Source organism: Carica papaya, chromosome 5, assembly GCF_054855325.1.
Source record: "Carica papaya isolate Zhongbai chromosome 5, ASM5485532v1, whole genome shotgun sequence".
Taxonomy (NCBI): domain Eukaryota; kingdom Viridiplantae; phylum Streptophyta; class Magnoliopsida; order Brassicales; family Caricaceae; genus Carica; species Carica papaya.
Window position 1 is genome coordinate 6,506,966 of NC_142313.1, and position 21,380 is coordinate 6,528,345.

Here is a 21,380-nt window from a genome sequence, read left to right on the forward strand (position 1 = left end):
GTCCTCAGAGAAAAGAAGTTGTATGTAAAGCTGAGTAAGTATGAGTTCTGGTTCGAGCAGACTACCTTTATCAGACACATCATATCAATTGATGGAGTGTTAAGGAACTCCGAAAAGGTTGAGGCAGTGCTCGGCTGAAAAAAATTAACCTCGGTCAAGGAGATTCGTAATTTTTCAAGAATGACAGGTTATTACCACAGGTTTGTGGAAGGATTTTCTAGTCTAGCTGCTCATTTGACCCAGCTCACAAAGAGAACGTCAAGTTTGAGTAGAACGAGAACTATGAAAAGAGTTTTTCAGAGCTAAAGAAGTGGTTGACTACCACACCTGTGTTGGCCTTGCTGAGCAGGATAAGTGGATATACAGTTTATAGTGATACCTCCTACCTAGGGTTGGGTTGTGTTTTGATGCAACATGAAAAGGACATATCCTATGGGTCTAAGTAGTAGAAGAGTCATAAGAAAAACTATCCTACTCATGACTCAGAACTTGCCGCGAGTATCCACGTCTTGAAGACTTGGCGCTATTACTTGTATGTGGAGACCTTTCAGATCTATACCGATCATAAGAGCTTGAAACACATATTCACTCAAAAGAATCTCAACATAAATCAAAGATGATGGATATAACTCCTCAAGGACTACGATTACAATATCTTGTATCACCTGGGTAAGGGCAACGTGGTAGCCGACGCACTCAAAAGAAAAAGTATAAGTATATTAGCTCACCTAATGGTTTCAGAATGCAGGGCAACATGGGTCACACAACAGATACAACTTCAGGACATGAAAAGAGTCACATGTTTGGCCCATCTAACAGTTCAACCTGAGTTGATCCAGAGAATAAAAGAAGTTCAATCCACTGATTCCACCCTAGCAGGCCTCAAGAAGGATGTAGAATAGGGAGTTAATTTAGAATTTCGAGTCTCTGCTGATGGATTACTTAGATTGCAAGACATGGTGTGTGTTTTATGTGACAGTGAACTGAAAAGAGATAGCATGACAGAGGTCCATAGCTCAAAGTTTGTCATGCATCTCAAAGCACTAAGATGTATCAAAGTATGCAATCTCAATTTTAGTGGAACAGGATGAAAAGAGATGTGGCTGAGTTTTTTTTCCAAGTGCTTGATATGTTAGCAAGTCAAAGCAGAGCATCAACGATAGGCGGGTTATTTCAGCCATTACCAATTCCGAAGCAGAAATGGAAATATATCACAATAGATTTTGTGACAGAACTGCCTAGGACACGCTAGGGACATGATGCCATTTGAGTAATTATTGACCGACTCACTAAGTCTTCCCACTTTTTGGCCATCAAGATGACTGACCCCTTAGACAAGCTAGCAAGAATGTATATCCGGGAGATAGTTAGGTTACATGGGGTACCAGTGACAGTAGTGTCTAATAGGGACTCCAGGTTCACTTCTCGGTTCTGGTCTAGTTTTCAATAAGCCATGGGAACGAAACTATCCCTTAGTACTGTATTCCACACTCAAACCGATGGAGAAGTAGAAAAGATGATTTGCACACTTGAGGATATACTCCGAGCTTGTGTTTTTAACTTCAGGGGCCATTGGGATGATCATTTACCCCTAATAGAATTCGCCTACAATAATAGCTACCAAGCAAGTATTGACATGACTCCGCACGAGGCGTTGTATGGCCGTCCATGTAGATCGTCGATCTATTGGAAAGAGGTAGGTGATAGAAGATTGTTTGGTCCAGATCTTGTGGAGGAGACTACAACCAAAATAGTTAAGATCAGAAAGAACATCCAGACGGCTCAAAGTAGACAGAAGAGTTATGCGGATACCCGGAGGAGGGATTTAGAATTTGAGAAAGGTGATTGGGTGTTTTTTAAGGTCACTCCATTCAAGAGAATCGGTAGGTTTGGCAAAAGGAAAAAACTAAATCCCCAGTTTATTAGGTCATTTGAAATTTTAGACAGAATTGACACTGCAACCTACAGAATGGCATTGCTTCCAGAACTCTCCAAGATCCATAATGTGTTTCATGTGTCCATGCTACACAAGTACAACTCAGACCCCTCTCACATCTTGGCCCACGAGCCTCTTTCACTCAAGGAGGATCTGTCATATGAGGAGGTACTGATCGGTATTGTGGACCAAAAAAATAAAGTACTCTGCAACTGAAAAATTTCATTAATTAAGATCTTATGATAGAATCACACACAGGGAGAGGCCACATGGGAGATAGAATCAGATTTCACAGCCCAATATCCCTAACTGTTTGATTGAGTGAGAGAAAGATAAATTTGAGGGACCAATATTTTTTTTAAGGAGGAGAGAGTTGTAATACCCTTAAATTAATTTTAATATATTTAAAATTAATGGAGAAATATATTTTTAGATTTTTGAATTTTTATTTAATGTGAAAATAAAGAAAAATAGGTGAATGATGAAATTGAAAATAATTTTGGAAAACAATGTACCACATAAGACGTCCAATCAGCAGCCCTGACAAATTGGAGCGCGCAGCATGGCAAGGCACGCTGGCGCAGTGCCACACGGAAGGCCACACTGGCAATCCGCGTGACCGCGATCGGACTGTCCAGATTTGTTCTCATGCGTGTGGATAGTCCGGATCCGGTTCTCCTTTAAATGCGATCAGATGACCTAGATCAAATTACAATGAACGGTCCAGATTCACTTTCTATTTAAACGCAATTAGATGGTCCATATCAAATCGTGACGAACGGTTCAGATTCATTTTCTATTTAAATACGATTGGACGATCCAGATCAAGTACGATGGACGGCCCAGATTAAAAAGAGACGGATATAAATAACTTCCTTCACACCAAACCCTAACCCTAGCCGACAGACCCCCTCGCAGGAGAAGAAGAACCAGTTGTCGGAAAGGGAGCCGAACGTCTCTCGCCACCGTACCAGAGTCGTCGCATTGGAACGTCTCTCGCCATCGTAAACTTTTGTTTTTCTACTTTTTTTGGCCAACCAAGGCCTCTTAATGTGTTTTCTTGAAGGAGTAGTACAAAACCGACCGAAATCGACCAAAACTGGCCGAAAACGGCTAGCTCGAGACAAACTGCTACTGGGGGCGGTGGTGCCATCATCAGAGCATGGCGACGCCGCCGTACCGAAATTTTAAAATTGGCCAAAAGGGTTTCTAACACCGATTTTGGGTCTTTGGGATATTTTTAGGTACTTGGGGCGTGTTTTAATCCCCGAAAGAAAATTCAGGGAATCTGGAGATCGCCAGTAGGCGCAGTTGAAAGCTTAGCGTATCAGACATCAATTCGAGTAAGAATCCCTCATTCTATTCCTGGTTATATAATTGAAGTCTAATTATAAATAATATATTATTTTATATAATTTAGAAATATCGATAATTAAAGGTTACTAATGGAGTCAGAACTGGTTATTTATTACTTTCACAATATTTAACTGATTGATAATTTTACAGTCTCAAATGTATGATAATACACTAGAATTTGTATGATAATTCGACTGTGTTTCCTTAATGCATGTATCGTTTATTTTACATGATTTACAATTAATTGAAAAACTGAAAATTAAAGGTAAACGGAAAATTATTTGATTAAGTGAATGGATGAATGGTAGTGTTATTGGATATCTTGGGAGATGGTGGACGGACCGGGTACATAGAGAACCCTACCGTGAACGTTGCCTCATATCGGACGGAGTATCGAGGATTTGTATGTTGGTGCTCATACCAGAGGGAGTATGGGGACAGTTGTTTCACCATCATATCGGATGAGGTATTGAGGGATGGTATCTTTTGGCGCTGATACCGAACGGGGTATGGGGACGGCCCGTTAGTTAAAAATATTGAATAAAGATTCACATGTAGTAGAAATACTCCTATGGACCCCCATGGATACCAGTAGGCTGATAAAGGAGAAAGTTATTGTTCTGACTGATTGAATATGAGATTATGATATTGTTTATGTTATTGCCTCTATAGGTCAGTTTTAGAAATCTCGCTACGGTGAGTATACGGTAAATAATTTTATTCATGGTAAATGAATTTACTTAAATTAAGAGCTCCATTAATTATTTTTATGATTTCTACCAATTTCATTTCTGTGTCAGAGAGTAGTGTGATATTCTTACTAGGCTAGTGTAGCTCACTCTTTCTGTAACGACCCTGGAAATCCAAAAGGAAATATATAATAATTTAAGTGCGGAAGCAGAATAAAATGTTAAAGTTTACATCCCTTATACAAGAACTTAAAAGTACTAAACAAACATTACGGGATGAATTCTCTGAAAGAAACAGGAGAAATAAGAAAAGTAATAGAAAATAGAAAGTATCTAGCATCTACCCGCAATCTTCTTGCGGATCGGGCTATGGAACCAGGTCCTCTTGATATGAAATGGTTAAATAAAGGATGAGCTACACTAGCTCAGTAAGGATATCACACTATATCACCGACACAGAAGCAAAAGTTGGTAGATAATCAAAACAACTAATGGAGCATTAAATTTAACAAATTCGTTTATCAATCATAAAATCATTTACCGTTCACTTATCATTGTGGAATTTATGAAAACAACCTATAGAGACAATAATACGATACAGATCATAACTTCATGCACAATCAGCAACATAGAACATATCATAAATTCATATTCATTCACAATAAACTAAATCATAACCATTTCTCGTTTCACTAGCCTACTAGTATCCCTGGGGGTTCATAGGGGTGTCTCTGCTATACGTGAACTATTTTCCTTAACAATCTCAATTACATGACCGTCTCCATACCCATCCAGTATGAGCGCCAAGACATTAAACCTCAATACCCCGTCCGGTATGAGGGTAAAATGGACTGTCCCCATACCCCGTTTGGTATGAGTGCCAAATTACTAAGTCTCCATACCCCGTTCGGTATGAGACAACGTTCACGGTAGGGTTCCCTATGAACCCGGTCCGTCCACTATCTCCCAGGATATCTAGTGAGGCTATCATTCTATCTGTTAATTTAATCACATCCCTTTCCTATTTTTCCTTAGTCTCCATTACCAAATCAAACATAATCACATAAACAAATAAATATGCATCCGGTAATGCAATCATGTCTCAAATTCCAAAATCAAATAGTCGTCAAGTAAGACATTAATACATGCATTTAAACTATAAAATAGATAAATCAGATGCCATCATGCTTTTAAACTGTAAAATAAATCAATAAAAATTAACAGAGAACAATGTCCGGCTCGGGCTCTATTAGCAATCCGTAATTAATTATGCAAATTTATTTAATTTGTACAAAATACCTTATTATTATTTATTCAAACTTCAATTCTATATTAGGAAATAGGGTGAGGGGTCCTTACTTGATTTGACGTTGAAAAGCTAAATAGTTTACTGTGTCTATGGGCGGTCCCTAGGTTCCCTGAATTGTTCTTCAGGGACTGAAATGCACTTATAGTACCTACAAATATCCCAAATAAATCTAAAATCAGTCCCAGAGCCAACTCGACCAATTTCAAAAATCCGGCATGACAACTCCATCGTGCTTCGGCGACGGTGTCGCTGCCTGCGGCGATGGTCCACCTTGGCTCAGCTGTTTTCAGATGAATTCGGTCGATTTTATATCGATTCTTACGAGCACTGACACTAAAGGGTCTCGATGGGCTGAAAAAATATGAAAAATTGAAACTCACCGACGGCGAGGCTCTCTGGTGCGGCGGCTCCTCTGGCTCAGGTTGTAGTTGAGTGTTTCGCTTCGGTCAACCTGTAGAGAAGAAAACGGTGATCACAACAATGGAAAAATTATACAAAACAGGAATCGAGAAGGTTCTCATCAGAGGTAGTTTGTGAAATTTCCTACGATGGCAGCGCTGGGCTTCGTCGATATTTTTTGCCCAATTGGCCGGTTCTTTCACTCCTATTTAGCCATGGGTGGGTTTAAAATTGAATTTCGTGCAAAAAAAAATTTTTTTTACCTTTTTTGGCAGTCAGAAAGGGTTCTGGTGCGGCGGCGGCTGGCGGCGGTCAGCTCCCTAGCGGATGGGTTGTCTTCTCCAACGAGGGGTTCTGGCGGCTAGGGTTAGGGTTTGGGTGCAGGTGAGATTATTTATACCCATCCGCTTTTGATCTGGACTGTCCATCGTTTTTTATCTAGACTGTCCGATTGCGATTAAATAAGGAGTGAATCTGGACCGTTCATTGCGATCTAATCTGGACTGTCCGTGCAAGATTCACTTTGGGTCGTCCGTGCCCGTGGGAACGGACCTCAGCCATTCGATCGCACTTATGCGGATCGCCAACGTGGCTCCCCCCGCGTGGCCTCCCGCATCAGCGCCTCTGCCACTTGGCGCGTCCTGGTTGGTTAGAGCTACTGACCGGGCATTTGACGTGGTACAATTTTTCTAAATTATATTTTAACCTCCGGTTTCTGTTTTTTCTTTCAAAAATACTCCCAAAATCTAAATTTTCACTCATTTTTTCCAAAATTATTTTTAATTTAATCATTTATCAATTTACTCAATTTTTTATATTAAATTAAAATAAAATAAAATATAATAAATTAAATTAAATAATTAAAAAAATATGTTTATTAATAAAAAAAATTTAGGTGGGTGTTACACTTTCATTAATCATTTCAGATCAAGAAGACCAAGATCCAGATTCCGATTCACAAGAGGGTGGGGAATAGGACGTTCAGTTTGTTTGCTTTTTATTTATTTATTTGATTATTAGTTGTTCTTTTAAAAGGGTCATTTCCGTAGCCCTATTGGGTATTCAGAATTATTGTGTAAGGAATGTAAACCCTAACGTTATTATTTCGCTTCCGCATTCAAAGTTATAATTTATTTCATTTCAAGTTTCGAGCCGTTATAGTTGGTATCAGAACCGCATTTCTTGTAACCATTCTTTACACAAAAATCCTAAGAAATCCCAAAGAATGAATTATCACTCAACAATTCCTTGTGAAATGCAGGTACAGTTAGATTAGGAGAGAAAGACCCTCATTAAACCGAGTAGTCCGGGAGAGTTCGCTTCGAGAGAATTTTGACCAATTGTTTGAAATACTGGAGAGACTCATTGGCAGGCCCGGGAGGAAAGGAAGGAGCTACCTGACCATCATCCGCTATCACAGGTCGAGCCACCCCTACAGCGGGAGGATCCTGAGCCACTTCAGTACGACCCTGCTCCTTCACGGTACCATCCAACACTTCCAAAGTATGATCCGGTGCCCCAGCCATAGTACCACCCGACGACACCACAATATAGCCCGGTTCCCCAACCGCATCACCCGACACCACTACAGTATAATTCGGTGGCTCCAGCATATCATCCAGTACCACCACAGGGCTATCCAGTCCATCCCCAGTAGAAAAATCATATTAGGCCATAGTGAATCTCTATGATTAACCTCATATGAATATCCTATTGAATCCATATAAACATAATCTATTAATTTATGCTTTCAATTTACTATTAACTTATCTTTCACTTTTTATTTTTCATCACTAAGAGTGACAATTAAACTTGAAACTCAAATTATTCGAACTACTTTGTTTGCATTAACGCAATTTATTTATTTATTTTTTTCCAAATTCAAGTTTTAGGTCAGAGAAGGTTAGTTCTACTAAAAAAATTTAAAGAACCTAGTTAGTTTAAATTTTGATATGAAACCTAAAAAATATTCTATCTGACAATAATAAATATATTATATATTTCTAAAATTTATGGTTAACATACATTCAAAATTAAAACCATACTAACAACACAACAACCGTAATGACCATCAACATCAGTTGTTAATACGACAACTCATTGTCTCACATATATTTCAAAAGTAAACCATCTCCTATTATCGTCTTTTTAGTTCTACAAAATTCGTTAATGAATATGATTCTCTCTCATTCTCACTATTAGTCCTTTCATCCAAACCACAACTTAAATCATGCAGTCTCTTCATCTTTATTTAGGTTACACAAACAAACACAATATTTTTCATAAATTAAAATGGGATTTTTGCTAATTACTTCTTTAGATAATCTATTGACTTTCAAAATTCTTATATTTTTTTTCCTATTGTTTTCTCGTATAAACTAAAGTTACTATTTTTTTTTAATGTTTTTAAAATTATAATCACCCGCTGCTTTTTATTATATGATAATCATATTGTTAATATGGTGTACATATTTAATTACTATTTCACAAATACATTATATTGTACAACATTAGGTTATGATTTTTATGAAGTAATAATTTCACTTGTACTTATATTCAAACTTCAAGTCTCTCTACGTAATTTAGCCAACATTATTTTACTTTCTGACTATTTTTTCACATTTAAAAATTTGGTATTAAAAAATTATTTATTTTATGATTAAATCAATTAGAAATTTCAGTAAATGAATTTACAAATAATTTTTTGTTCCAGTAAAATATACAAATTAATTATTATTTACATATTTAATTAATTTTGTTAATATATTTAATTTTCCAAACGTAAAAATTTATATTCTTTGTCAATTAAAAAAAAAAAATAAAAGAAAGAAAGAAAGAAAAGAACTTAAAAGCCGACGTGTAATAATACACTCCGAGCCAAACACCTCTCGACATTTGCTCCACTTCTCGTCTTCCTTCATCTGCTCCATTTACGTTTTAAAGCTTTCAAACATGGAAGACCCCAAACCTGCGCAGGACACCGCAACCCAAAATTCAATTCCACCAAGTACAGCGCAAACTGCTCCTCCACAACCTTCTGCTCCTTCTTCTCCAGATAAAGGGGGCAAGAAGAGACCACTTGACATTAATGCCGGAATCCAGAATTCCCCCTACTTCAAGATGCGTCTTATTCTCAAAGATCTCCGGCCTCATTTTATCGAGGTATTGAAGTATTTGATGACAATTTGTTGTCGATTCGGAGGTTTTTCTTTCGCGATTTTATGTATTGGGTTCGTTGAGTACTTTTAAGCTCTATGATTTGGTCCTTCCTGGGTGACTAAAATTTTGTTTATTATGTGCGGGGTTAAATAGGGTTTTGAGCCCTAAATCTTTCATTTTATGCTTGAGGACGTGAAATTTAGTTTCGTTTCTGAGTTTGTTTAGTTAGGGTATGGTGATTTGATATTTTGTGTTTGTAGTTGTTTTACATACAGCTTGGTAGACTAATGGATTAGTCAAGGGTTGCTTTAGGAGTGATTACCGATTGTCATCTGAAGTCCTGTGATGTGGTCAAACGTGTCCTGTGATTTTTTAACAAATAATAGTTGTGGCCTAAATGAAACTTATGATCATCTAGTGGCTATATTTTTGTTACCAGTGAGGTTTATTCACGAAAGCTTATTTGATGATCCACGAGGATGGCATGGTAAGCACATTGCTGATGCCATGCAACTTCAATAAAGAGCCGAGTCTTTTATGACCATTTTTCCTTTTTACCAATGTTTATTGGGCAGAGTGTTTCAAGACCACTGCTTGGTGGGCACATTGCCGACTCCATCCAAAAGAGTTGATTACCTACTGATTGGTATTCCTTTATATGAGTGTTTTTGCATGTGTTGATTCTATCAAAAAGAGTTGATTACCTAATGGTTGATATTCCTTTCTATGAGTGTTTTTGGCACGTGCCGATTCCATACGAAAGAGTTTATTACCTAATGGTTGATATTCCTTGTTATGAGTGTTTTTGGCATGTGTCGATTCCGTCCAAAAGAGTTGATTACCTAATGGTTGATATTCCTTTTTATGAGTGTTTTTGGTATGTGTCAATTCCGTCCAAAAGAGTAGATTACTAATGGTTGATATTCCTTTAAGTGTGTGTTTCTGGCATGTGTGTTTAAAACTGTTGTGTATCTCAAGGGCTCTTTATAGGAAAACAGATACTGATTAAGTCTGGCTTAAGGAAATCTTTATTTGGATACTGTTGAAGATAAAATTTAGAGCATATTTAATCAGCAGCCAGATTTAACTAATCAATACCCAGCATAAATCTTTACTTGGTAATCTTCTCATTTGTTTCTGGTTGTTTTCTGGCATATGGGTTAGATTATGTGGAGATGAACTAGTGGAGGCGAGCTATCAAGTAATATACATTTGTTTCCTTAGTTGTAATTTTTACTTGGTACTCGTCTGAATGCTCACTTGGCTGTTGTGCAATGTCTCCACTCTTGAGTATGTGCATTTTGGTTGTTACAATCTCAAGTTTTAGTTACTTTGTTTTGTTTTTTTAGAGATGGTTAATCAGCATTTTATCGATGAGTACATCAATTTCCTCATTGAAGCTATTTGTTTAATTTTTGTTTGTTAACTTACATGAATCTTTATACTTTAGCAACACCATAAGTATATACGAGCCTAAGATTTTGCTGTTATTATAAGGTGCTTCGGACCCCTGACTTCCTGAATTGCAAGGCAGCTCAAGAAATTTGTGAAAGTAAGCTCATGAAATTCTCTTTTATTTACATGACATGTCTAAGACAAGAGATGTTATTAGCACGGAGGACCAAGGTTTATCTTCTTTCTTCTTTAAATAGATAAATAAATAAATAAATCCTACTTCGCCTTGCTAATATCATCTCTGGCTTAACATGCTTCAGGCAAACTAAGTTATATTTTGTCAACCATCATGGACTTGGTTAGCAGTAGAAATTTATGATTTTCATGTACGTCAGTTTCTTCTCTCAGACTTGCCCTCAGTTTTCCTTTGTTAACTATGTTGCTCTTTACACAATTTTCTTTTTAACTTTATATGGGAACAATTCTTGGAAAGCTCTATTTGTCTCCTTTTAATAGAATCAGAGATGCATGCATCCATTCCCTAACCTTTTGTCATCAGGAAATCTGATAGAACAATTCTTGGTAACACCCAGCTGATGCTTGTTAATGCTACTTTTTTAGTCTAAAAAAATGCTTGCTTTTCAATGTGTATTTGCAATTGCAGAGATGAAGGTCATGATGGAGCTATACCAACAGATGATAGGAGAAACAGACTCCACAACAAAGAGTAAGAATGTGGTTGCAAACCAACCATTGTCGAGTGAAAATGGGGTTGGACAAAAACAACAAGAGCAGTTCCAAACCAATAGCCCAGCAAACCAGTATCAACCAGAATCCGTAACTGGGAAACCATCTGAAGATTCTCAGTCGAGCATTGTGGATGAGATACAACTAACTGAAAATGGCCAGACCACGGGATCTTATATTGTTGGAGGATCTGCTTTTGGATGGAATTTCATAACATTTTCTGGTGGTAAATCAGTCTATTATGGAGTAACAAAGCAATCGTTTAGAAGTGGTCAGCAGGCAAAAGCAGGAGGGGAGTGAATACTATCTGGTCAGATAGAAGATAACAATTCATCAAGGGAAAAGTCTGCTGGTTGTTCCTATGGCCCTGTACTGATGCTGAGAAGTTTTTACTGCTGATTTAGTAACTTTTTATGGGTGGAATTCATTGCTGCAGTGCAGTGATCTGATCTTTTACATGGTTTTCACATTTGCTAGACGCATTCCCTAGCTTTTCATGCCATGATTTGCCTTGATGGAAACTGGGAAAGAAACCTAAAGTTAAATGTTTTCATGCCATGAAGGTGATGATAGGAGAGATTATTAGAATGTCTTGGCTTTTCAAGAAGAAAATAGTAGAATTCCTAGTACAAATTCTTGTGCTATTCAATACCAGCCTCTTAAATCATATAAATCTCATTTCAGTTTAGAGGTCATTTACTTTGATTGCAGAATTTAAACACAGTTTTTTTAAATTCTGAGTTATTTTTGGATTTCAACAAGACCCCCGTGAGTTTTTCAGCAGCTGCAATGTTTTCACCCAACAAAGAAAAAGAAAGAAAGAGTAAAACGAAAGAAAAGCCTGGTCAGTGTAGAAAGACTGAATGAGCATGTTTTGATACAGGGGTTTCAACTCTATTTATAAAACTTTCTGTAAGCACAAGACTCTTTATGTGAAATCCTGCAATATAAGATTCTTCAATTTAAATATTTTCTTCATTGCTTCGAACGTCGGCTGAAGATTTGTATCACCATTAACCTCCCCAAGCCAATACACTAGCACAACTGTCTGCAACGTATTTTGCTCAATAGCCTCTCCAAGAAGCTCTTCCAGATCACTGACACTACACAATCTCCTGGATCTTCAGTATGAAGCTAACCAGGTTTTAGGTGAAACCCTTCACTAATCGCCGTCTTTCCATTGGATCGGGACTTGTGTGCCTAATTGCCTTTCGTGCCAGCTTAACGCATTGCTTCTTATAGAATCCATCATCTTCTTTCATTTCTCCAAATCTTGCCATGGGCAAACCATCATACATGCTCAAATTAATTTCTGATTTGGCGTACCCTTTTCAGTGAATTGGGAAACCTAGCTTCGAAATTTCGATAGGATGCGAGTTCTGATATATGATGTTGAGGTGAGGTACTGGTGAAAGTTTGGGAAGAAGCCAAAAAATTTGGCGGAGTAATTGTGTTATTTCTCAACTGAAAATATTTTAATTTGAATTTTACATGTACATTTTCTAGGGAAGAAATCTACGACTTTCTCCGTTTGGGGACGATGGCTGTGGTGTGACGTAGGCTGACGTGTCTGGATGTTGGACGCGGCATAGATACGTAGCTAAGGGTGTCTATGGTGCGGAACTATCACAGTTGTACAAAGAGAAAATGGCATATCAGTGAAACGACAGCGTTTCATATGAGCCAGAGGCAAACTGCAGAAAAAATGTAAAACTTTTGATGTCTGAGCCCGGGTTCGAACCGGGGACCTCTAGTGTGTGAGACTAGCGTGATAACCAACTACACCACCCAGACATCTGTGCTTCTGATTGACGATTTTTCTAATTTCCTAGTTTTATTTACCCCCGCGGTCAAGCTCAAAACTTGGAAAGAGAATTATATTTGAGTATTTGGATTTTGCCTTTGTAATATTAGCTTTTGATTCAAAATTTAATCTAATTCTTAATTTAGTTTAAATGTAATTAAAATGAAAAACTCTTGACCCCAAAACTCAAGATCAGCTTAACTCAGCTTTGTTAATTTTGATTATTTTCAAATCTAATATTCATCTTCCTTATTATATATTGGTTCCGATTTATACATTTACTTAGTGGTGGATTCAAATTTCAATTCCACTTACTTGTCTTAAATATCAAACTTTGAACCCAATTTACTGATCAATAAACTGTTTTTTGAAATGATGTTAATTTTGAAGGTAGCATCCTATACATAATTATTTTAGTGAATGAAAATATCCTTCTTATTTTTGTTGTGCCTAGTATAGATGTTTACAATGTTGATCATTTTGATGGTGACACCCTATTTCTTTTTGTTTTAGAAGAAAATGGATTCAAGAGCAATCAGCAAAATAATGTATGAAAAACAATTCATCAACGCAGAAAGGAGAATAATTTTAATGGTTAATACTAAAGCAGTAGCTTTTTAGAATAAAAATAAAGTAATCTATGACTTGAACTACTATTTCAGTAGTTTATTCACTCCAAATTCGATCAATTCATTAAAACTCAGAATCATTACAGTTGATCAACAAATACCATATCAATATAGCTACTAATAGCAGGCTCATAATTTCCCTGTAAGTACTTATTGTTCTTCATAATGTGATTAATCTTCTTTTGATTATTGTCTGGTTTCTACACAGAGAACAGAATGTTCTTCTGGTAAAATACAGAAAGAACAGTACACGGTGAGAAGAATAACTAACAGTGTAAAATCAAATATTTTTATATTAACTTGCCTCATAAGATGGAACAGCTGCAGCAATCTCCCATGGGTTTCTCCTTCTGGAAACTCTCTTCAATGGACTCGAGCTTTATTATTATCTCTTCAAAAGTAGGTCGACAGTCTGGATTCTTGTGCCAACATTCTCGAAGAAGCCTAAATTAAGTAAAAACAAGCATCTTCAGAGATCTATGGTCTGCAGTAACCAAATCATCAGTCCAAATCTGATCAGATGTTCATTGGTCTCAAAATATATATATCCAAGAGTTGCTGATGATAATTCATATAGCTGTAATAACTCAATGCATCTTTTCTTTGTCCATTTTCCCCCAAGAGCACAAGGCCTCCCTTAGAAAGATCAATTGAATGATTCTTGGGATTATGTTTCCAGGAGGGAAGTAAAAGTGTTCTGAATCGCTATCCTAAAAATATTACACTTACACAATCCAGTATTGGAAGTACCCAAAAAGAGCCAAAAATAACTTTTGTCTAGTGACTACCAAAATCTGGGCAACTATCAAAAACCTTACTTTATCTAGAGTATAAGGCCAATACAGTAACAGTTAATTTCATGTGGGTTAAGGAATCATCAAGGTGAAAAAGCAGTTGGAGAGAACTCACGTCTTGATGGATTCAGGATACACAATCGAGGAAAGAGGCGGTCGGAAATCTTCATATGCTCGCCTGTCAGCAATTTGTTCTGCAGTTTCTGCTCTATTGGATGGTCCCCCTAAGAACATCTACACAAATAAAATCCAAAACAGAAAATGAATACCTCATCCTTTTTAAGAAAAAACCGCCATTAAAATCATATCCAAATTAAAAATTTAACAAGTTATTGAATTAATGTTCAGAAAAATATGTAAATAGAAAATAGATGGAAAAGAAGTAGCGTTCTCATTAAAGCTACCTCATGTACTAGTAGAGCAAATGAAAAGACATCAACACTTTTCCCATAGGATTCTCGGCGATAAACCTCAGGAGCCATATAACGATCTGGTAAAATTTTCATAAGAGCAGTTAAGCACAGATTCCATATTAAGAAAGGTTTAGATATCTGTTAGAAGATTTACATGAACCAGTTCCTCCCGTCATTTTATAACCATACGCATCCTTTTCCTGGGCAATTTTGCTCAAGCCAAAGTCCGTGACCTTGAGGTGTCCAGCTTCATCTTGTAATATATTCCTGTCAGTCTCACAGAACACTAATAAGTAAGACGGTTGATGGAAGCAAGACGAATGTGTCAATTTTGATGAACTGACTCCTTACGGGGAAAAATACCATGCTCATATGATGGATCTAGCAAAAAGGTACAAGCCAAAGTACCTGGGTGTCAAATCTCGGTGTATGATAGCATGTGGTTTATGTTGATGGAGATAGTTCATGCCCCTGAGAGATCAGAGAAAGAATCAGCCCACTGTTGGAGTAATTGCAAATGGGTTAGACAACTTTCAAGTGAAAGGAATACTAATTCATACAATTTCTATTAGAGAAAAAACAATTAGTTACAGATGTAACACCTATTAAGAACTTTCAAACAATACTAATTGCTAACATTTATGCTCATTCAAAAGCTTAATATTTCTATTAGGAATAAAAGCCGATTACAAATTATTAAGAATGATTTAATGTGTGTTCTATTGAATATCTCCACTCACAGATCACATTCTGGGACGACACACAATGAAATCAGTAGATAAAAGACATTTTTCTTTGAATTTCTGCCTTTATATATCTATCTTTAGAAATTAAAAGAGTAATTAGGACTTGTTGGATACAGAGAACCCTATAATCTCTAGAGTAGAAAAGTACCCTTCATTAGAGAACAATTTCAGACGAACTGTTTGTATTCCCACAACAGTAGATGCATACAAAGAAGAGCAGTTAATTATGGAAAAAATTTCCAGAATTACCTAAACTGCCATTGTACAAGAGTAGACTTTTTTGCAATCTTCTTATAATGAAGATTCGAGCGACCTTTCTGATGATAACATGGTATAACGTGCCACCTCCTTATACTACTAATAGAATAAGCATGAATATCTATATTCAGGTAGGAAAAATGAGGTTTCTTACACATTTTACGTTGGCACCCCATGTGTTAGGCAGAAGGTAGCTATGCACATTGCAAACTGTCAAAAAGTTTGCAGTAAAAGAAAGTCCTAGATGTGAAAGGACAAAGAACTCCATGTACCAATAACATTCGAAATTAAAGTATAAAAAAAATGTGTTACAATAAATATTTTTGGGCAATATAATGATATAGTTACCACGTCTAGCGCAGAAGAGCATATGCTTGGATATACACACCTCGCAATATCTAAAGCATAAGAAACTGCTGTTGGTGTATCTAGTCTTCCTTTCTTTTTTAATATGTCATACAAACTTCCCTAGCACATGCAGATTGAAGTGAAGTCAGGAAGCAGAATCATAGAAAAACCATGCATCATAAGTTGAATTACATACTTACATTGCGGAAATATTCAGTTAGGAAGATCAAGCGATCAGAATTGTTTAAAACACCAAGGAACTGTGCGATATTTGGATGGCGCAACCTTTGCCACAGGGCAAGTTCCTTCATGAAGGTATTCCTTTAGTACAGGAACAATACAAGAAGAAAAACATGTAAGCTAGGTACTTGGTAAAATGTGGCATCAACATAGAATAAGAAGTCGAACTGTTGCTAGAATATCTTCATGGTCTGAGTTTAAGTGTGAAGGATAGTGAAGAATTAATAGTTAGATATTGAGTCCTTCTTAACACTTTTCAAATTACTCTTTCAGATTTGTTTATTCAGTTTATTTCTTTCTTAATTTCTGGCTAGTAAAGTTAGGCCTACCAGATCCAATTAAGTTGAAATAGCAAGCAGCAAATATTTAACAGAAAAGAAGGAAAAAAAAACCTTCAGAAAAAAAAGGAAAATATGAATTAAGGAAAGAGCGTAATAGGATTTGTCTCAAAAGGTATAACTCACTTCACCCTTGGATTTGATGCAATGGATGAGCGAATGGTTTTTGCTGCAACTTCTGTACCGCGCCACTTCACTAGATAAACTTCACCATATGATCCCTGCAGTGCTTTATTATTTAAGTAAAGGAAGTATCACCAGGAGCATCAGAGTTTTGGGAGCTTTAGGTACCAAAATAAAATGAATCAAGTACTCTAGATGGACAAGTTGTCCTCGATCTGAATATTTTCCTGAAATATTGCAAAGGAACTTACTTCTCCGATAAGTGTTGCTTCCTCCATGTCAATCTCACTGGAATCAATTTCGTAACAAGGAATCTGGGAATCAAGTCCCACCTATCCCAAGGAGAATGATATAACCATCAATTGATGTATAACATGCATGGCTATGTAACCAGATACAATTTTCTAAGAGCCCCTATTTCATATTGTAATAAGAGCACTTGATATCAAATACAAGGTGAAGCCTCTAATGTTGGTCCAGGAAAATTTTTATGCCATGCACATAAGAACAAGAACAATATCAAGTGATTGAGCTATTTATGTGCACAGTGAAGAACTCATAACAGTTTGATGATAAAAATCGATAGATTTTGTGAAGCACTAAATGGTAGTAAATAAGTTTAGGTTCTATTACGTAACTATAGTACAAAAATGTAGTTTTGGCTGGATACTTGTAATCATAAGATATTTCAGGAGACAAACAATGAGTTAGCAGGCTCTATAAACAATTGATGTATTTTAATTTTTCGTCAAAAAAGAAAAACATAAAAACAAAATTTAAGTGACGAATCAAATTGGAGTTTACTGACTTATATGTGCTACAGGGCAGCTAATAATTTTTCATAAATTATGGTTATGCTCCTCCAGTACTAAGAACAATAGCCAGAAGAATGTGTGTATATATATATATATATGCAGATACAAACCCATAACATGTGTTTTAATAAAGTAGATTACCGGATCCGTTCCACCTCTAGCTTCCAGAATCTTGCAGATCTCCTCGTGGCCGAAGCTTCTGGCATCAGATAGTGGCTGCAGATTTTAGTCAAATGAAAGATGCCGGAAGTTAATTATCAATCTCAAAATAAACCGAGAACACAACACACAAATGATAAGGACGGGCCAAGTATCTACTTTTACATGTGTAACTTACAGTACGACCCCAACGATCGGTGGAGTTCACATCAGCTCCTTTCTCTAAAAGCAGGACAACAATTTCAATGCAACCCTCACAGGCTGCCAAATGAAGAGCCGTTCTCTTATCATAATCAGCAAGGTTGATGTCTACTCCTTTCTCCAACTCCCGTATTACCCTGGTTTTATCACCCTTACCTGAACAATAGAGAAGGTGATACGGACCTTCTGAATCAATACTTCTCGGCAGCATCCTCTGTGCAATACGCTATAGTTATCAGAATCACAATTTCTGCACTTGCAATATCAAAAACATGAAAATTTATGTGTTTCCTTCCTTTTGACCCAAAAAGAAGAAGAATCCAATCATGATTTTACTTCTCGTCGCATTGAAAAGAATACAAATTAAGTCAAAATCAGCGGGAATGCGATGTTCATGAGAGAAAGTGAGAAGGAAGGAAAGAGGGAAAGATAATTAAGTACCTTCGAAGGAGGAGATGGGGTTCTGCAAACTTCCATCATCAACGAGTGAGAAAATACCAGACCAGAGAAGCAAACACGGCACCTTTGAATATAACGAAATTGAAAACCTAAAAATCGAAGTAGCAACTGTTAATATTGTAGGAAAATCCGAATAGGTCTTCGTCGGACTCGGAGGCACCAAGGACATTGGTTGTCTTTTCTGCTGATTGGGACATCGAAATACCTCTGCCTTGTATACTTCGCCTGAACTTGAGCACGATATGGAGGGTTTCTGAACTAGAATCATAGTTATGGTTAGCGACAGCTTGCTGTTTGGCTGCCGAGAAAGCGAGAAAGAAAAGAAAATCGATTATCTGATTAAAGACGAGAGGATGTTAAGCATCAATTTTTGGAGGGAAATTAAAATGGAGAACTTGGTACCACGGAAGCCGTTTTAAAAGATTAAATACATTATTTCAAAATATTCAAATAAGATCTTATACTTTTTTTTTTTATTATTATTTTTTATTTCCAATGGATTTTTATATTTTTAAAATACCGTTAAAAATTATTAGCAATATTAATCTAACTAGATCTGTATTATAACGTCATATTATTATTAAATTTTGCGATATATAATTATATAATATAGTTTTAAATAAAATATTATTTAATTTATTAAAACTAAAAAAAAAAATAGTGAGAGAGAGAGAGAGTACAATGGGTGCGCGATGCGCACTCTGCCCCCAAACTGCCCCGCTTAGGGCAAATATTTAATTTTGTTTCGTTTTTGTAATGGTATATTTCCAACCAAAAATCTCATGAATTTTTCAAATTTAAAACCCCTGATTTCAATAAACGGAAAAGCAAGGAAAAAAAAAATAGAAAATTTCAGCTATACAGTGTAGAAAGCCAAATCCATGGCGTTGAACAACAAACCCCAAGACCTGGAAGAGAAAACCCGATTCAACTTTCGGAACCCTGAGCTAGGGTCCAACCCCGAGGAAGAAGATTTGGAGAAGCTCGAATCGGATGTGAAGCAACTGGCAGAAAAGGTTGCTGAATATAGAGCAACTCTCCCAGATCAGCTGAAGAACACATTGACCTCGATTCTCTCTGAGCATAGAGCCGTCTTGCCCCGCACTGCAACTGGTTCGGAGTCTGGACCATCAGGGGAAGAAAATCCAGGTTGGTGACGCTTTCTTGGGCTTTTCTCCTTTTCTTTTTTGTGTTTATTGCGAAACGCGATTATCAGATTCTTAATGTTTGGTTACCGAGAAAACTGAGAAGAACAAAGAAGAAATGTGAAATTTTAGGGAGATTTACGTCGTGTATGTCAAATGCATTTTGGCTGTAGTTCCATGCTGATAGAATGCTAAACGTACTCTGGTTCTGAACCACTACTGAAACAATTTAGTTGGGCTTAGTTGCCCTGGTTGGTTAGGGAAACTGATTATTGTTGTTCTAGAGGCAGCTTTTTACTGTGGAAATCCTTGGCATCTTTCAATGAGAATCTAGGCACCAGAATCGAAACATGTTATCTTTGAAGTGCATCGTTAAAGGAATTTTTGTCTAACAGAATCGAATTACACTTTTTTTTTTCTGTTATAAATGTCTTTTTGATTATATAAATGCCTGATTATTGTGTCATCCATAAAAAGGTGCATGAGCATTCCGAAGTGTTATAACCTCATAGAAGTCTGGAAATTGTAATTTTATATCCAGATATGAGCTCATAAATGCCACACGCCCTAAAGCCAAAGTAGTATAGTGAGAAACTTTAGGTTCATGCCTGTTATCAATTTGAGATGTTGAGAATATTGATGAGTAGCAATTGGTTCGACTCTCGTCCTGAAGTTTTCGGACTTGCAAAAATATATCTTTATTGAATCAAATTCTTTGGTTGTAATTTCCACCCATCCAAACTTGGTTTTCTATACCTGGTTACTGATGTAGTTTTTCTTTTTTTTAGAAGACATTTTTTTTCTTTCCTTTCATGATATTGTTCATGGTGTTCGTGCTGTATCTCCACTGATCTCTTTATTGTTATAAGGTTGTAATTTCCCATAATCCCATTGTTATTAATTTATTTTCTGTTTTACCATATCGATCCAGGACACTTCCAATCTATTAAAGGATCACAACAAATGCACATTGAGCTAAAAGATGCAGAGAAAATGCGTCTGTTTGAAGACAAACTTTCTAGTAATATCTCTGCTATTCCTATTATTGTGAAGAGGATGAAGGATTGTATAGCTAGAATAGACAAACTAGATTCTTCCTCTGGAACAATACACCCAGCTTTTAGAAAGAAACCAACCAGCTGACCTTGTCATTTTATGTTCTTCATTTAGTTGGAGGCGGTTCAAAGAAGATCTGCTGGTGTTTCTGTAATTGAGTCACTGAATGACCTTGACTTGTAAATTTGATTTATTTCTCCCGTGATTGGAGAATGTAATCTTCCTGGCAGAAGTTCTTTCACGATTCTGAGCTGGGGAGTTTCAGGTCTAGTCACGGAAGGAATAATGTTGATGACATGTGCAATGTAACTTTGTCAATATATACAGAAAGCGCCTGCTTTACTAGTCAAGGTATGATGTGTATGGTAGGATATTCTCATTTTTCTATTTGGCTGTTTTGGCTTCTAACTTCTGCTAGCTATCTTTAGTAGCTGCTTGTATTGCTTTTTACTGGTTTGTTTCACATTCCGGTTTGTATCCTGATTAATTGAAACCCAGTATTTATCAATTATTTCACTGTTTTTTGGAGGAAAATGCTAAATGTACAGATCTTCTATAAGTTTTTTTGTACAAACTGATATAACACTTGATGTAGATAACAAAAAATTTAACTTCATGTATGTATGAACTATTTATTTTTTCCTGTTAGATCAGGTTGTGAATAATTTAAATTTTATCATAAAGATTGGTTCATTGCTCCAAATTTAAACTTTTGAAGGGCGGCAAAAGTTTATTTTTAGCTGTGGGGATAAGGAACAAGATCAAGATAATTAACAGTGACAACCCCTGATTATTTAGTGTATGGAACTGATACAGTATGCAGATTACAGAGACCCAAGATGTTCAACTCTCGATACTTCAA

General features: G+C 36.5%; 3 protein-coding genes and 1 non-coding gene across 7 annotated transcripts; 2 read left to right on the plus strand and 2 right to left on the minus strand.

Moving 5' to 3' along the window:
* Positions 1-8,554: 8,554 nt before the first annotated feature.
* Positions 8,555-11,678, plus strand: LOC110819524 (uncharacterized). Its single transcript, XM_022048762.2, has 3 exons — positions 8,555-8,851; positions 10,346-10,400; positions 10,908-11,678. Exons 1-3 carry the CDS (start codon positions 8,642-8,644, stop codon positions 11,288-11,290), a joined length of 648 nt encoding a protein of 215 aa, XP_021904454.1. The 5' UTR covers positions 8,555-8,641; the 3' UTR covers positions 11,291-11,678.
* Positions 11,679-12,710: 1,032 nt separating this feature from the next.
* TRNAV-CAC (transfer RNA valine (anticodon CAC)) lies at positions 12,711-12,784 on the minus strand. The gene has a single exon. It is a non-coding gene; the product is annotated as a tRNA-Val (tRNA).
* A 651-nt stretch (positions 12,785-13,435) lies between these two features.
* LOC110819418 (serine/threonine-protein kinase 12-like) lies at positions 13,436-18,746 on the minus strand. Of its 4 annotated transcripts, none has more exons than XM_088220251.1 (13): positions 18,300-18,746; positions 17,836-18,072; positions 17,640-17,714; positions 16,935-17,015; positions 16,687-16,781; positions 16,183-16,303; positions 16,023-16,102; positions 15,039-15,101; positions 14,785-14,897; positions 14,622-14,707; positions 14,333-14,451; positions 13,728-13,867; positions 13,436-13,623 (listed from the first exon to the last, which is right to left on the minus strand). In XM_088220251.1, exons 1-12 carry the CDS (start codon positions 18,336-18,338, stop codon positions 13,729-13,731), a joined length of 1,248 nt encoding a protein of 415 aa, XP_088076377.1. In that variant the 5' UTR covers positions 18,339-18,746; the 3' UTR covers positions 13,436-13,623; position 13,728. The 4 variants fall into 4 exon arrangements, with proteins under 4 accessions (XP_088076377.1, XP_088076376.1, XP_088076375.1 ...); XM_088220250.1 differs by having other exon boundaries at positions 13,436-13,644; XM_088220249.1 differs by having other exon boundaries at positions 13,436-13,867.
* A 224-nt stretch (positions 18,747-18,970) lies between these two features.
* LOC110819488 (uncharacterized) lies at positions 18,971-21,026 on the plus strand. Its single transcript, XM_022048707.2, has 2 exons — positions 18,971-19,466; positions 20,394-21,026. The coding sequence occupies exons 1-2, from the start codon at positions 19,199-19,201 to the stop codon at positions 20,603-20,605; spliced, it is 480 nt and encodes a 159-aa protein (XP_021904399.1). The 5' UTR covers positions 18,971-19,198; the 3' UTR covers positions 20,606-21,026.
* Positions 21,027-21,380: the final 354 nt, after the last annotated feature.